The following is a 17,702-nucleotide window of genomic DNA, read 5'->3' on the forward strand; positions in this document are numbered from 1 at the left end:
AGTAACTGACACCACGCTGCCTAATAATATGTTGAGACAAACATCTGTCCTAATTGCATTTATTAAAATAATGTACCTGTTCTGACTTACATACAAATTCAACTTAAGAAGAACCCTACAGTCCCTATCTCATATGTAACTCAGGGACTACCTGTATTTTAAATTACCAAAAATACTGTTACTACAGTACCAGAATATTAATCTATAAAGCCAAACTAAGCTATTTTATCCTTGTGAATTTATAATGGTAAACCAGACCCAAGAAACTGATTGAGTTTAGCCACAAAGGGCTTGACTAATTTTATGTTTTACGTTTATTCTTTACCTTCCAACAATCTTTAGGAGGCAGCAACTCTCCTTTCCTGTGTGGGAAGCAAACGACATTTGAGGGCGGTATGAGGGTGCCAGGGATTGCTTGGTGGCCTGGACAGTTGCCTCCTGGGCAGGTAAGGCTGAAACTTTTTTTTATATTTATACTGGAAATATATGTGGGTATAACACTATTCAATATTGTGATATTCTCATCCTAAGAGGTGATGTTGCTAGATGGTTTACTGACCACTGATGTAAGAGGGTCAATACTGGCAGAGGGGTAGCTATGTGCTATATCACAGGAGGGCACTGAAATCTTCCTAACTAATATATAACAAAAGAATATTGGAGGCAGCCATTGTCTTTGGAAAACATTACATAAAACACAGCAGTTTGGTATCCAACACTCTGGCACTGCCACTACTCAGTTCTCCAATCAACAACATTGCTCAGGCAGCCTAAATGTTGTTGATTGGCATGCCGTGCAGAGGGATTGTATGCCTGCTGTGCATGTTACAGGTTCTATAATGTGTGGGAACAGCTGTCCAGCTCCTCGGTATTATGCTGACAAAGTTCAGTTAAAGTTCTAAGCATACAGATGTAGCGGAATGTTAAGGAAGCCCAATATTTGACAATATTTAAACCTTCACTGTAGGTGAATCACATAATAATGAATCACAAAACAAATGCCCCTTAAGGATTTACCTACAACAAATGTAAGTATTATCACATTCACCGATTTATAAATATAGTAAGCCCTCCTCCTGAGTCACTGGCTTTGTCTGACTGAGCAGATTCTGATGAAAACTTTGCCCTTTTGCTGCCAGTCTTGGTAATCTTCAGCAGAGGAAGGGGGATTTACACTCAAGCTTTCCGCTTGCCCTTCTGACTGAAAGGAAGTGAAAAGCAGAAGAAAATCTGTGTGTGTCTGTGCCGCATTGATAGCAGGCCTATCTGATCGTCTGAAGTAATTTATTCCTTCCCAAACATACAGACTGGCAGCTTCTTACAAATGCTTCTTTGTCTCTATACCCTAGTAATGTTACTTCTGAGAAATTCATCAGGTTACATACATTACAATGTCCGTATATTATTTGAGAAGCAGTGTGCACCCCATAGGGACTACAAGTGCCAGCATGAATTGTAGATTGTAAGTTGAGCTGTAGTATGTGCTACAGATACAGAACATGTCACAGCTCCTCTAGGGCTGCGGGAGCAATCAGGGGAGCGGAGCTGTCAGCATAGCAGAACTCCACTGACTGCTCTGCTCCCTGATTGGCTGAGGAAAGGGAAATCCTGATGATGCTTGAGCTGTCATCAGGGTTTCCTATTTCTCAGCCAATCACAGAGCACTAGAGGTGAATGGAGAGCCTTGTCCTCATTTAACCCCTAGTGACCTGCGATCCCTCACTGTCAGGAGGAGTCCTATGGCTGTGCTCATGTCATGATTGCAGCCATGGAAATCATCCTGTCATTTAGATAACTTGTAAAAAAAAAGTTTTGTTACATTATTAAATGTGTGTGTTTTTTGTATTTAAACATTAAAGCCTCGTCCAATTTTCCACACATATTTTAACCCTTTCAGGGAATGCGTAAGGGGTTTTATGTACCTCTGTACTCATTACCTGAAAGGGTTAAAAGTAAAACTTTTATAAACGCTTATGTAAAACGCATCATAGGCGTTTATAAAAGTTTTTTAGCGTTTTAAAGTTAAGCTTTAAAATGCTTGTAAAAGTGCATAAAAAAACACATATAAACGTGGTAGGAACGTTAATAAGCGTTTTTAAAACCGTTCATGTAGACCCAGCCTTACACGGCCAAAGAAGCCTTATTAGTATTTGTGATCACAGGTGAGCTTCCAGCTAAGCAACATCATGGACCTTTATACCACCAGCCTGGCACTGGCAGGACTAGATCCTCCTGGGGACAGACCCATAGACGGCATTGACCTATCGCCTGTCATGCTGGAGGGCAAAGTGACTGACAGGTAAGGAGGTTTCAAAAATATTTTTAAGAGTGTTATCCATTTCAGATCCCCCTCCCCATGAGCTTATTCATTTGTCCTTTATGAATTAGCATTTTAAGTTGGTCCAGAATTTTAGAGGGTGTTTCTGGATAAGAAGCCTTCAATAGAAGTGAATATTCTCTGACTCTGATGCCAAAATTTTATAGTTTCAACACCTTAGAACAAGAACCCTAAAAATCTAATAGGTCTATTACCTCCAAACAAATATGTTCGGACAGATTTACAGATCCTTGCTGAAGCTTCTTATTTGGGATTCTTTGCTTTGACAAGTTCCCATTTTTAAAGGATTTTTTCCCATTTCACAGTCAAAGGGAAATCCCCCAAAGAGTTAATCCATTCTGGTCCTAAAGTGATTTTGATATTGAAAAAATAATATATTTTCTACATTCGTACCCCCACTACCACCTGACCTAGAATATAGAGCACATATCCAGCAAGAGCACAGTGGGTTTTCATGTTGCAAGAATCTCTGAGCATCCTTGGTTTTTGATCAGATTGCCCGTGTTTGGAAGACATGCAGAGAAATTGGGGAATCTGCATGAATCAGAGCCTGCATATGTAATGAGCAAACATGTTACATGCCTCTAGGTTCAGTAAACTGTTAGGCTATGTACCGGTACATACCTTAGATTTTTGTCATCCTTTCCAACGACAAAAGACTGAAAGATGCATGAACAAGTGCTGTACATACAGTGCTGCTCTGCTCTATGGAGAGGGAAGGGGGAGAAGGAAGGAGCGGCACCCCGCTGCGCTCTGTCCCCTTCACTTGTATTGCAGTCATTTGTCGTTCATGGATCCGCAAGAATGACGCCGAACTGCCGCTGTACACACGTCATATTGTAATCCAATACTAGCCCTGAAGCAATAATCGGACAAGAACCATCTGATGTGTGTACATAGCCTCAGATTCACCCCATCTTTCAGTGCCTTGTTTTGTGGTCTGGATACCCAGACCATTATGACACAGCTATGGTAAGCTATAAATGAACATATGGATTGACCGTACAGCCAAGTTTTCATAAAGTTCTAAAGCATAAATAATTTTTGAATACCCCCTTTCATTGAAAACAAAATAAGTGTTGTCAGTGCCCTAGGGGAGCTTATTACTTAGCAAACAAAAGTAAAATGCTTACGTGCTAATGTCTACAGGAGAGAGGGTCTATTGTCAGGGTAGTTTGGTCTGGCATACGGTCACTGTGGGGCGAGGGTGGAAATAATAGTCTAGGTCTTCAGACTTTTCTAGACATTTGTAAAAAATGAAGGAGAAGGCAATAAATAGCTAGTGACTGTTGGTTGGAGTTGTGACTGTTACTTTCCTCTTACACCAATATATAAATTATCTATTGTGTTTCCTCCATCAGACCAATATTTTTTTATCGCGGCAATGAGATGATGGCAGTCAGACTGGGGCTATACAAGGCTCATTACTGGACCTGGACAAACTCATGGGAAGAGCTGTCGCAGGTATGTCATGCCTACATACTGTCAGGACAAGAAGATAATGTTCCCCTGATAATTTGAGAGGCCTAGGTGTTAGGTGTTTGAAATTTATAAATATTTCAGAAATGTAGTAACGGTTACTATGTGTATTTGAATGCAGGGTATTAACTTCTGTCCAGGACAGAATATAACTGGAATCACAACCCATGAACAAGTTGAGCATGACTTTAATCCACTCTTGTTCCATTTGGGAAGAGACCCTGGGGAGAAGTACCCTATAAGGTAAGGAGGTCACACAGAAAAGTCATATTCTCTGTATAGTTTTTATAGAGAACTCACATTTACTGTCAAAAACCAAGCATATGGTTGTGTTGTGGTTAAAGCAGAAATCAAGGCAAGTGTAATGTGTGCCCAGGATCTGCCCAGTACACTTCAGGAGCACACAAGGTAAAGTTTAGGAAAATAAAGTACATTTTCAGAGTGCTACTTGAGCACAATGAATATTCCTATTGTATGTTCCCAATAACATAGCAAATCCTCACTTTTTAAGTTCATGTCTGCTTTGAGGTAGCCATGAGTTTTAGATGGTGTTCCGGTGTTAATGCAAACTTCATCATTTGTATTTAGGTTATTTTTGCATGTATGCTTATGTGTGGAGGAGAAGGAGCGGGCACCACTAGTGCCAAACTTTTCTGTAAGACAATAGCAAAAATGTCAAGGAAATTCTAGAACAGCCAATAAACATCACCTTTGGGATTTATTGTCTAATAGTCCATCCAAAGCCATGTTCAGACTTCCCCAGTAAAATAAAGCAAAGTTTACTATCTTTACCAAGCCATTCTATACACAACCAAATTCAGTAAGATGAATTCTGATTGGTTGGTGTCTGGTCACCGGGAGGGGGGGAGCATAGGCCTCTGATCATCTCAACCTTAAGGTTTAGGTAGACATATGACATCCTACTCTCAGTTCAGTAATTTTTAGGCAGGTAGGAGCAATGGTGACAGGAACCTTTGCAGAAGTGACAGGTGACTGATATCCTGTCTTGGCTACAACATGAACATGACCTCAGTCCCATGTCACACAGCTGCTCCCCTGCTCCCTATAACGGATGCTCCGGCACAGCACCAAAGGGGAAATTAGAGTAAATGAAGTAAGTGCACCGCACACCTGTGCTCTGACCCCTGGGGCCCTATAGGCAGGTCTGGGAGAGGAGAAGGAGCCTCAGTCACTGAAAGGTTTCCAGAGCAGCCTAAATACCTCCTCTGAGCATTGGACTATTTCCAGTACATCGCTTTCTTACCTCTCTACTGTCAATAGAACATTTTATGGCTTTGTGAGGGGATGAAAGGGTTAAATCACAACACCTGCTCCAGATAGCCCAACCGCATGAGGGAAACCAGGTCTGACCTATAGCCAGGCCAAGGAGCTGTGTTTCTGAGATTTATACTAATGCAATATGGGAATGTGTCTGCTGATTGGTTCATTACGGAAACCAGTCCACAAGCATTTCTTTATGATGTATTTTAACTCTTTTGGAAATGGGATTATTCCTTCTTGTAATGTTTTCTTTATCTCTTGTTGCAGTGTATTGAGCAATGAGTATCAGCAAGTGATGCCAAGGATTTCCTATGTTGTTCGCCAACACATGGAATCCCTAATCCCTGGGGAACCTCAGCTTAATGTGTGTGACCTGGCTGTCATGGTGAGTGTGTAGGTGCTCAGGTGACATCCTTACATTATAGCGGGAGAGGGAAATAACATGCAGCGGCTTCCCAGTGTTTGCTTTGTAAGGCAATGGCGCCACCTACTGTGTGAACCCGTACCTGTTCACAACAAGTGAACTGCAGCCAAAACATGGTTGTTATTATTATTATCACACAGTATTTATATAGCGCCGACATTTCTTTACAAAGTCCATAGTCATATTACTTACTGTCCCTACTAGGTTGTTATTAGTATTTATATAGCGCCGACATTTCTTTACAAAGTCCATAGTCATATTACTAACTGTCCCTACTAGGGGCTCACAATCTAATATCCCGACCATAGTCATATGTCATTATTACAGTCTAGAAAGAATTTGGAGGGAAGCCATCTAACCTAACTACATGTTTTTGAATGTGGGAGGAAAAGCAGAGTACTCGAAAGAAACCCACACAAACATGGGGAGAAGCTGCAAACTCCATGCAGATAGAGTCCTGGCTGGGATTGGAACCTGGGACCCAGTGCTGCAAAGGCCTGAGTGCTAACCTCTGAGCCACAGTGCTGCCCAATAAGAATTTAGTAATTTTTGTAAAAGATAGAAATAGAATGCTGATCTCTGCCTGCTTTTTACTTTTGATTGCACCTTCAGAGACATAAATGTAAAATAACGTTCCCTGATATTTTTGTGATACTTTTAGAACAGGAAATAGGTCTGTGACACCCTGCACTAAATCAGTGAGATTCGGTTTCATTCATTCTGAAAGAGGGCAGCCATTGGAGCTTGGGGTGGTGAATCATAAAAAAATTAAATTGGGCTTCATGTTAAAAATCCTTATTACAACAAGGAACGGGCACAAATGATGTTATACTATGTCGATGTTGTACTATGTCGAACTGTTGATACTTGCCATGATTTTTGTATATTGCTGATGTTTTCTACAGCCCGATCTTTGTAACACTAACCTTGAGCCTGTTATTGTTTGTTTTCTTTTACTCTGGCTTTGTACTGTTCTGATGATATCTTGGTACTAACTTTGTACGTTGTCTTTTCTGTGTCTATAAATATAAAAAGTTTATAAAAAAAAATCCTTATTAGACTGACATATGCAGATCAGCATTTTCTTTATTGTGATTGCAGCAGCAATAGCTGAGGTGAAGCTTTCCACCTCCGGAGAGTCCTAATTACATCAGTTCATGAATAGTAATGGTGGTGGTGTCACCAGGGGGGTCAAGCTGCAATGTGTTTAGTGGTCAGTGGGGACCATAGCTAAATGTAATGTTAAAGTGGAACTAAGTTTCCATGATCAGACAGGTGATGTCCCTTCTGCAATGATCTGACGTATCTGCCTAATTGCTGTGGGTTTCTGGTGACAAAGCAAAGTTGTGTATGGTTGGCAGGGAAATCCAGCAATATCGACTTCCCCTGCACGTGCTGGGGATAAATGAGTTATGTCGTCCCGGCATGGCATATCAACTTGGCTGAAGATCGTCTCTAGAAGGAAGAAAATAAGGAAGATAGCTGTGCTTTGCTATAGACTGTGGATAGGTGAGCTGCGCAGGTTTAGGCACAGCTCTGCTGTAAATCTTAAGGTGGGGAGGGTAGGCATATTGTAATGTTAATATACATATCTGTGTGAAACAAGTTACAGTTCCTTGGCAATTAGGTTCCAGATAACTTGACGTAAACCCGTTATTGGGTCCCGTGACATGCAGCTTTATTGACACCAACATTAATAGCTTTCATCAGAACGGCTGTGGCTAGAGGTCCCATCACCTGGCACTGGAAAGCCCTAGGGATCCCCTGAATAGTACATTTATCATTACACAACTTCTTACTGGCTTCCTTGTTATTTACAGAGAATATAACATTTAGAGATCTGCTTTAGAGAGCCACACTACTCAACATCAGTGATTTTGTTTTGTTGAATCGACCAAAAGACACTCGGGGAGGGGCCTAACAGCCAGATTCTGGAGGCCCTTCTAACTGCTACTTGGTGTCTATTTATACTTTAACCCCCCTGGCATTCTAATTCTGTTCATATTTTTACGCAAAAAGCATTACATTTTTTTGTATGGAAATTTATTTTTCATTGTAGCCATAACTCACCGAAATATGCCCAATATTTAATAAATTTAGTAATAAACTTTAAATGAAAATATTTTAAAAATCAGTTAAAACAGGATGCATAAAAATACTAAAACATGTAATATAACTGTAGAGTAGCATGTATAATATAAAATATAATTATATATAAATATATTATATAAAGATTTCTTTGTATTGGATTCAATACAGTTATTTTGTATTTATTCCAATACAAAATTATTTGAATTTCCCGCTGCGCCTCCCGCACCAATGTCACTAGGAAACCCCGGAAAACGTCTCCGCAGTCGCTGGCTGAAGAACGAAGGAAGAAGACGTGTTCTGAGGACTTGCAGGGACAAGCAGGACGCTGGGGGAAGCCAAAGGAACAAGTTAAGTGGTTTTTTTTTTTATGTTTTTGGTGACCCCGAGTGTGACTCGGATTACCGCTTTTTGCAGGTAAAATCCACCCCGAGTCACACTTGGGAATACTGCTAGGGGGGTTAAAGTGGAACAAAACCTGGCCAACTCAGCCGTCTGCATGTCAGCACCAGGTGCTGCCATATTCCTTTCTTTCCTCCAGTTCTGGATGATCTTCAGTCATCTTTATTGGTTGTGTTGGGGTGACATATTTGTATGTGATCTCTCTGCATGCAATGGAAGCCAGGAATGCTGTGTTACCCAGCCAACTAATACTGACACTGCACATGCACAGCGTAGCTTTTTCCCATGAATCCAGTCAGTCAGGTAAGTCACATTATTGCAAAAGGCACATTGCCAGTCCTTGTACAAGCACAATGGCAATCAGTCTCTAGTGATTACTTATCAATCATTGCACAAAGCAAACAATGAAGTGTATCATGTAGTAACACTCGCTAATCAAAGAATAGTGCTCCACATCTCCCTTGACCAATCACTACTAAATCCAATAGTTAATATTTGTCTTTTCTTCTAGAATTGGTCGCCCCCAGGATGTGAGAAGATTGGAAAATGTCTGAACCCGCCAGAATCAAAACCTTGGAAATGCATCTGGCCTCACTGAACTGCTTCATATGATGCAAATATCAGCACCCCTGCACAAAGCACATCGCCTGCCATCCCGTGATTGTATTTAAATTGAAGTCCAGTTCACCAATGTAAATTCTGCATTGTTGTGAACCTTTAGGTAGTAATTGCTTCAAATTCAGTACAAAGCTTATTGTACATTATTTACCCCCTGCCTATTGATCAAAACATGGCAATGTTACATTATGCTATTGTGATTGGACATTAATTAGGATGCAGCATGGAAAGTCATGATGCATATTCCCCTCTCCTAGAGCAGGACGTGGGTTAGGTGAATTAAGTTTCAGAATCTGCTTCCTGAAACATTCACATGCCTTCGCACTTTTATTCATTGCTTAAAAATGTGCTGAATGCCTAGCTGGGCCCCTCAAATGATGATTGACATGTTCTGTTGTCACCTTGCCATGGCTATCAACCACAGTGTTCTCCACAGCCCCTAGCTGGGCGCACCACCCGGCACTTTTCAGTAACTTCCAGGCTGTTTAAAGGTGGTTACTGAAGAGTTGGGTCACAATATAGGGGCCACCACCCATCTACAATTTCTACCCACCCAGCTTGAAAAGATTTCTGGAGAAAATACTGAATTGGATCAGCAAGCTCATCTCATTCATGTACTGAGATTTAGTAATTCTTCTTGTTATTCAGTAGATACACTGTATAAATCATCAATATTTCATGGTTGTTTACAGAAGTGGTGCCATGTGACCAGTAATGTAATGTTATATTACTGGTGTACTTACAAGGCCCCTAAAGACTCACTGTGAAGGCTATTTATTGCCCACAATGTAACTATTGTGTAGTATGGGGCACCTTAGGATTGTAAAATGTGATGATTTCAAACACCATATTATCTATGTATGTCATTTGATTAGTGATTGATATTACTAGACTGGATACTCTCTAACAGGTTCCATTGTGTGGAAACCTTTTTTTTGGCTAAAGTTAACTTAGCTTTCTCCTGCTATTAGCATGTCCCATGTTAGCAAACAACTGACTGAATTCTTGTTCTGCTTCTCCCTATCCTAAACTAAAGGAACTGTTACCTAATCTAAAGTGGATACAAAGTCAAACTCAGGTACTTACACTTCTGGTGTTTTTAAAAATATACATACATGTAATAATGGGTCACCATAAGCTTTCCTTTTAAAAGTGGAATTAAAGTCCACTTTGAAAAATGGGTATCAGGTAGGTGGTTATTACAGAAAGGGGCGGGAGATGTCCCTTCTGCAATAACTATTCTCCCCTGCCCAGCAATACTGGGATACTCGACAATCCCGGCTTTCCCTAGGAGTGCCAGGACTAAAACTCCCATGCAGGTGCCATGCCAGCCTGGGCAATCAAGATGGGCAAAGATCTGAATGCAGAAGAGAATAAGGAAGGAGATGGCAGCGCGTGCAATAGAACAGGGGCAGGTGAGTATAAATAGGGTTTAGTTCTGCTTTAAATCTGCCTGGAGTTTAGTATTGTTTAAATGACAATTTGATTATCTTTTATACAATGTTGTGGAAAAAGTATTATTTGCACATTTCATACTGTAAAATGCTCTAAAGCTTTTTTTTGGATGATTTTTGGTAAATTTTTTTAAACAACTTGGCAATAAATTAAGCCTTAAACATTGTGCAGTTCCACTTGTTCCATGCAGGACATACACCGCTGCGTAATATGTTGGTGCTATAATAATACTGTTTATTATTAATGATAATACAGTGTAGATCAGATCACACTGGGTACAGGTGAATATATGTATGCAGCCAATATACCATTTCTCAACCTTTTTAACATAGAGGAGCCCTTGAAATACATTTCAGGTCTTCAGGGAACCCCTTCTATACATACTATATTCACAGCTCTTAGTATAACATAGCATAATATAGCATGGTGGTCAGTGGGAAAAATTCCTCCTACATTGCTGGCCAGGAAAAGTTTTAGGTGAGACCAATGTCAGGAGTTGGCACTGTTAGCAAATCCTGTTGTATCTCAAAGGTGGCAAACAAGGAGTCACAGTTGGGTATGATGGGCACTGTTTTCATCATACAATTATGGATTTCCTTTGAAGCCTTCTCTGTTGTTTTGTGCAGGAATCGGAACTTCATGTCAGCCCACTTGAAGGTTTCACACATTGTTCTACCAAAGATCTGAAAAAAGCTCAGTCCTAGAAACACATAAAATTCTTTCCAGCCACAGTGCCAAAATCACTCTTAGGTTTTGGTAATTGGGTCAAACTAGGAACTTTTAGCCCTTTCAGTTCCCAAAGAAAAATGACTGCCATCCATTACGGCGACTCAGCTACTGTATAAGGAAAAGCTTACATGGATCACAAAGCTCACCAAACATTTCTGGGTGTCTTCTGTTTTGTTTCGCTCATTTGCACAAGCTGAGAAAAGAATGAATAGTTTCCCTCCATAACAATAAGATAGGGAGGTGTTTATCCAATTTAGAAGATAATTCTTTTATGTGTTAAACAAAATTCTAAATCCCCATTTAAAGGTCACATGACCCCCTCCTCCCTGGTGCAGGTAGCATATCCACACTGGTGTAATGTAAAGGGGTTTAGGGGTCCAATCAAGTTGAGTGATTTGCAGGAACCCCACACATGTGCAGTGCGACCCAATTTGCTGACAGGTCCACTGCACTTGCGTGATGTCGGAATCCCTCACATACGCAAGTACTGCCCGATTTTCTGACATTCCTACTGTGCATGCGTGCGTTCGGGACGTAGGTATCCTGGAGGGCTTGGCCCTTTCCTGACATGTAACGGTTAGGTTCTTCATAAGCCCCCTCCCAAGCAGCATTTACTTATCTTTCTTTTGCTCAGCTATCAGAAAAGAAAAATATACCTGAGGCTTCCTGGTAGGAAGGAGCATAAGACTTGCTCATCTTATTTTGGGGAAGGAAGGAAGGTAGAGAGAGGTCAGCCCCGTTCAAGTTTTGACTTGGAGCTCACACAATATTTTGCTTGCAGCGGCTAAGCACGACTGGGGAACGATGTATAGGTGAGTAAGGTGTATTTATATGACTCTTATCCAGCTGTGTTCACCTGCACAGTTAAAGTACGCTGTACCTCCAGAAATGAGGTAGCTTATGCACCCCCTCTTTCCTCTCAATGCAACACTGGGTGCTAAATCTAGCAATCTCCAGCCCATTACCTGCAGAAAATCCTTAACCAGACAAAGGTTCCAATCAGACCAGCTTGGAGTATACAAAGTTTTGAAACCTATAGAGGTTCTGAAAAGTATTATGAAGAAGGTGTTGGAGATGTTTGGGAATAATCAATTTGTCATGTATGAGTACAGTGCAAGTATACCTTAAGTGTGGAATCAGCTGATTTTATTGGCCACTGAAATCACCAAATCCCATTCTCATTTGTCTCAAGCAGCTTTGCCCTTGGCATACATGCAGTGAATGATTGGAGATACATTTTTTATCAATATTCTACCTTGTATGGGCTAGTCAACTTAAATTCATGCATAAAATTTAAAAATACTAAAAGTTCAGTTCCCGGCCTTGATTGTATACCGAGAACTACATTTGTTCTGTATAAGGCACATTTGCAGCCAGTCATAAATTCAGCATAGTTTCAGGAACCTCAATCATACTGAAGCAGCGAGTGGACCCGGTGTGGTTGTAGCTTCTCTGCCCCTTTTAATGATGTCAGCTCAATAAGAACTAAACAACTCAGGATCTCTGCGTTTTTACACTGTAGGAGTTCAATTGCTGCTTTCATGGTACCTAAAGAAAAAAAATGTTTTATTCATGTGTATAACTTCATATCTAATGTACATAGTAAGTCAGGTTGAAAAAAGACATAAGTCTAACACGTTCAACCACTAGGAAAGAAAACATATCCCAGATATAAAACCCTATGGCTATAGCTGAACCAGAGGAAGGCAAAAAAAACCTGTGAGTGTTGGCAGTGCTGAGTATTTTGCTTGTCCAACTGTGAGCATTCGTCATCAAACAACAAGTGAGCGATCAGAATAAGCGACCAGACAGGTTTTTATTGCAGAAATAGAAAGGTGATGTCCCTTTTGCAATAAACCTTTACCTGCCTGATGGCCTTTGCATCCTAGCTTCCCTTGCAGCTGCCAGGACTAAATGAACTCTCATATTTGCAAAGGAGTTATATCATCCTGACCCAGCCTATCAAGGCCCAACACCAGGAAGCAGATCAGGTCAAGATGGAGGCGCCATGCTAGAGTGAGGACAGGTGAGTGCAATTAAAAAACTACAATTTGGCAGGTAAGGGTATTGTACTGCAAAAATAATATGGTCTATCTCTTCTGCAATAAAGGATCTGCATTGTTACAATTTTTGGGGTGTTTATTTCTAATTTAACTGGTCTATGTAGTAAAGCCTACATTTGAATAAAACCCAGCAGTATCAGCACCAACATGTCTGTCCTCACAGATTCACTTGTCTTCCCTCAACCTTTGCTTTATCTTTCAATAACTTCCTTTTTAAGGGCTTAGGACTCAAAGTGTTCCAACCAGTGGATTAGCGTAACAGCCGGGCAGCTATCATTTTCAGTGGGTAAGCACTGACTGTTTTCAAATTCTCTGAAGACAGATTTACCAACTGCTGAGTTAAAATATTAACTACACAGGAATTTCATTGTTCTCTATAAGTGACTCCCAGATTCCCATTGCATTGTATTGCAAGGCACATATGTATATGTACATACACAGTCTGTATATGTAAGGAACAATAGGTTTGGCTTCCCCTATAAATATAAAATATACATAGAAAACAATTTAAAGAAAAAAACCTTATACACACGGGAAAAAAATGATAATTTTTGGGAACTAAGCACACAGCAGTACTTTTACTTAAAAATTATTTATTTTAAACAGATCCTAGAATAGAAGGTAGACTAACTAAATTTATCTAAAGCAGAGTTTCTCAACCACAGTTCCGGAGGACCCTAGGGTTCCTTTAGAGGTTGCTATGGGTTTCTTAATTTGTGCCTTTCTGGTCAGTGACACCAACAATCTTTTTGGCTATCTCCTCCCCAATGGCCAGTAATGTAAGAGGCATTCTTATCATTTACCACACACTGTACTGTGAGCTGTGAATATAGGAATTATAGAAATGGTTCCCTTAAGACCTGGAAATTATTTCATGGGTTCCCCCATGTTAAAAATGTTTAGAAACACTTATGTAAACTGTGCAAAACTCATAATCCATGACTGTCCTCTATTGGCTATGCCAACTCGATTTACAGTAATTATCTTTACCTCCTGTAGCCAGTAGATCATCAATGATCACAATTTTCTGTCCAGGATCAACAGCATCCGACTGAATTTCAATCTCTGCCTGAAGAAAGAATTTCAACAATTCAAATGTGGAAAACTTTTGCAGGTCATGTATATTATATAGTATACATATAGTATGGTTGTTATAATACAGACAACATAAGTAAAGATGAGAAATTTCCAGGCAGATGAAAAATAAGAAAGGTTATTTTTGAAAATCCCATTTTGAGCCAGTTTAGGATGAGCTCCAAACAAAAGGCATCATAATTCTGCTGCTCACACAGCTATGTCCAAAAAAGAACCACAAAGCAGAAAAGATCGAGCTGAACAACGTAGAGTAGGGTTAGAACATTCATCTCCAGGTCTGATATATATACTGCATAGATATTAGCCAACTTCCAAAGCATAGATACACATACGCTGTTTATACTTTATAGATACTAGGACAATATTATGTTAGAGCAGCGGTCGCCAACCAGTGGTGCGTGTAAACATTTTGATAGTCCACAGAAAAATGCAATTTTTATGTTTTAATAATAATAAAACAAAAATAATATTGTAATAAATTCCTATATTCTGAATTACAATTTTCGCCTTTATATTGCACTAAATTCACGAACTGTACTAGAGACGGAAAAACAAGGGAGGCGCAGCGTGACGTCTGTGTAGTGTTAAGTTGTATGAGGCGACCGTACGTTTCAGTATTGTTTCGACCATTACAACAGTCATCCCAGTCATCTTTACCTGTTTTATTTAATGAATTTAAATACTTTCACAACTATCATTTCTGTTTGGTCTTAGATTCGACTGAAACACATGAGTGAGATAAAGCAAACAAATATTTTCTTTTCTTTAGTAATACCAAAGATAACACAACTAATGATAATAGTAACAATATAAAAAAAACAATCAAACCTTTCATAACATAATTATTCTCAGACCACATCTTATTTTTAATACAACTATAAGAAATAGCATGGTTTGAATAAACCAACATTAGGGTCAGATTTACTTCTACTATTTAACTTTTAGGGTCAGATTTACATGATCAAATCCACATTCAGTATAAAACCACAATTACTTTTATTGATAAATTATCCTTTAAAACATATAATAAAAATAACTCGCTTGTTATAAATACAATGCTGAAAAGATCCCCCCGTGAAAGCCTCTTCAATTAGGGAGTTCCAATATATCGAAGTGTTTCGCTAAAAACCAAGTCTGCTTCCTCAGGATAGGGAGATATCAAATCTGAATGTTGGTGGTCTAGCATGCACTGTTCTTCTTATAAGAAGTTGCCTGTGCAATATGGGGGATATACAGTCCTTCTCATTCAATAGACACAGTGACTGGCAATTGCTTATAGTGAGTTCTAATCACCAGATAATGTCTTTAGAATCGCTGCTCTCCAATCCCCCTTCTATTGATCCAATTAAACCATTTTCTCCAGGAGATCCTTATCGCTGGATGACATCCTTAGCATCAAAGCTTTCAATCCCCCTTTCAATTTAGTCAAGCCGCAGGTCTCAAGCGTTTAGATTTCAACGATACCGTATGTCCGCAGTATCTGGGCTCCCTGTTAGGGCCAGTGAACATGGAGTTTTGAATATTTAGTTATCCTATTGGCAGGGATTACCTAAGACCTGAAAGTTATCTCAAGGGTTCCCTTATGTTAAAAAAAAAGGGTGATTACAATGATTACAATGGCAGAGATACTTTCTAACTTTATAAGTTCAATGTACTAATGACTAAAAGTAAGGATTCGCCTTTCACCAAAGAAGAGACATAAGATGGTCTTATGAAAACAATCATTTTAAGAATTTCACAGTGACTCTTCTAAGCAGTCTGTATACTTTTGCAGTCCTTTACCCTCCTCCAAATTCATCAAGGACTTCTATTAATCATTTCTAACACAAGCAGTTACATTAAGCTCAATTTAACAAACTAACACACTAATATAAGGATACTTACCAAAAAGAGTTGCATTTTTAACTTGGTCCATTGTCACAAGACTAGACACAGACTACCTCAGGCTGGCATTACCTTTTGTGAATTAAGCCTATGGTATTTACGTACCTTTCCATATTCCAGGGAGTAGGACACGGACTCGGTGGGACCGGGTAGTTTTCCCTTTTTCCTAATTAATACAAAGCCAATTCCAAGTCTCTGTGCCAAGAGTGGGCCAAACAGAAAGCCACGAGAGTCCAAGCCTAGAAGAAGAAAGGTGGAAGATTTATAGATAGATTCTACACAACACAAAACTGCAATCATTTCATTTGTTTGCCTTTCAGGGATTTTAGTATACACAATTATATACGTGAATACAAAATCAGGGAGCAAACCCCCTGTATCAAACTGGTCAACCGTAAATTCAGTATAACAACGTGACAATCTGATGCTTGGACTGTCTAAGAGGCAACAATGAGCACTAAAATCTGCCTGTGACCTGATTGGTCCTTTTCGCTTGGATGAAAAAATTACATAGCTGTTTTCTGGCTACTGACCCACAACAAGCATACAGCTTGAAAAGAGAGTGAAGCCAAAACTCTACAAACCTGTCCTGGGTCAGTGCGTTCCGAATAATGGAAGCCAATGAAAAGCTGGTAATGGCACCCTTCACATTACAGATTCTCCTGAAGGAATACTGTATAATATAAGTGGAAGGAAGAAGGGAGTGATGACACTATATATCCTACACTTCTGCACACAGTATTTTACTCCTGCTTGCTCTTTGGAATACCAGTGGGCATCCAAATGATTTCTCTCCCTGCTGTAAGGCAACCTAAAGCAGGACTATACCCCCAAAACATTGTAACCAGGCAGGTTCTTAATTACAGAAGAGACAGGTGATGACCCTTCAGCAACAACATAAACATTACCTGTCGCATTCATTTATTAATTTAGTTTTTTTTTTTTTAATGCATTCACCTGTTCTTTATCCAGTGTGGGTGCCGCCATCTTTACCTGATTTTCTTTGTGTCTTTGGCCATCTTGATTGCCTAGGCAGGGTAGATGTAGCTTCTACACCAGTGGTCGACAACCTTTTTGGACCCATGGACCACTAAATTTACTGCAAATGCGGTAGAGCGGGGAGCCGGGTGTCACTCAAAGGGGGAAGAAACTTCCCCCAGAACCTGCTCACTCTCCATCGAAGGTCTAAGCCTGCAATGGGAGAATGGGTGGGTTGTTTTCAGAGACACAGCCCGCTCACCACCCTGAGCCTGCGATCTGTCCGGGGGCATGGTCCGTGCCTCTAGCTGGTACGCCCCCTAGCAGGATCCCTCTCCTGACCCCGCTCGGGGGCACACCAGTCAGAGCTGTGGCCCACCAAAATTTTCTCACGGACAACCGATTGACGACCACTGTTCTACACAGTAGTATGGGAGTTCATTCAGTCCAAGCCCGTATCCTATGAAAGCTGCACACGCTCAGTGGTTTCTTTTGACAGATGAGGAGAGTGATCAGGCAGGTAAGTATGTTTTATTACAGAAAGGACATCATCTGTCCTGCCTGAGTTTGAAAGCTGCCATTTCAGCTACATACGTGTGTTTGTGTTTCATCTGTAAAGTGAATCTGGACATAAAAGTTGAAAAACTAAATAAGTAGGTTATATGAAAACTTCATTGTGTCTAGGAAATACCTCCAAAAAAGATGCAGGGTAGTTTCTGACATGACCGCTCCTTTCAAGTTTCTTTCAATGGTAACTCCTCCTCACCCACTCTCCTCTCTGTTGGTGTTCCCCAAGGTTCAGTCCTTGGACCGGTCCTCTTTTCTCTGTACACCTCCTCTCTCGGTAGTCTCATATCCTCCTTTGGCT

At 40.2% G+C, this 17,702-nt stretch overlaps 2 protein-coding genes across 2 annotated transcripts in view; one reads left to right on the forward strand and one right to left on the reverse strand.

The window, feature by feature from the left end:
* GALNS (galactosamine (N-acetyl)-6-sulfatase) overlaps nucleotides 1–10,250 on the forward strand; it is a gene marked incomplete in the record, with an annotated part of 19,443 nt that extends 9,193 nt beyond the window's left edge. The window contains 6 exon segments of the mRNA XM_072422650.1: nucleotides 343–446; nucleotides 2,163–2,299; nucleotides 3,700–3,802; nucleotides 3,939–4,060; nucleotides 5,366–5,483; nucleotides 8,524–10,250. Coding sequence (XP_072278751.1) covers nucleotides 343–446; nucleotides 2,163–2,299; nucleotides 3,700–3,802; nucleotides 3,939–4,060; nucleotides 5,366–5,483; nucleotides 8,524–8,610 — 671 coding nt within the window.
* A 1,688-nt stretch (nucleotides 10,251–11,938) lies between these two features.
* APRT (adenine phosphoribosyltransferase) overlaps nucleotides 11,939–17,702 on the reverse strand; it is a 9,116-nt gene continuing 3,352 nt past the window's right edge. Inside the window, exons 3-5 of the mRNA XM_072422651.1 lie at nucleotides 15,962–16,095; nucleotides 13,868–13,946; nucleotides 11,939–12,362 (exon numbers count right to left, since the gene is read on the reverse strand). Coding sequence (XP_072278752.1) covers nucleotides 12,220–12,362; nucleotides 13,868–13,946; nucleotides 15,962–16,095 — 356 coding nt within the window. The 3' untranslated portion in view covers nucleotides 11,939–12,219. The remainder of the gene's footprint in view (nucleotides 12,363–13,867; nucleotides 13,947–15,961; nucleotides 16,096–17,702) is intronic.

The sequence above is a fragment of the Pyxicephalus adspersus genome, chromosome 9, assembly GCF_032062135.1.
Source record: "Pyxicephalus adspersus chromosome 9, UCB_Pads_2.0, whole genome shotgun sequence".
NCBI classification, from domain to species: Eukaryota; Metazoa; Chordata; class Amphibia; order Anura; family Pyxicephalidae; genus Pyxicephalus; species Pyxicephalus adspersus.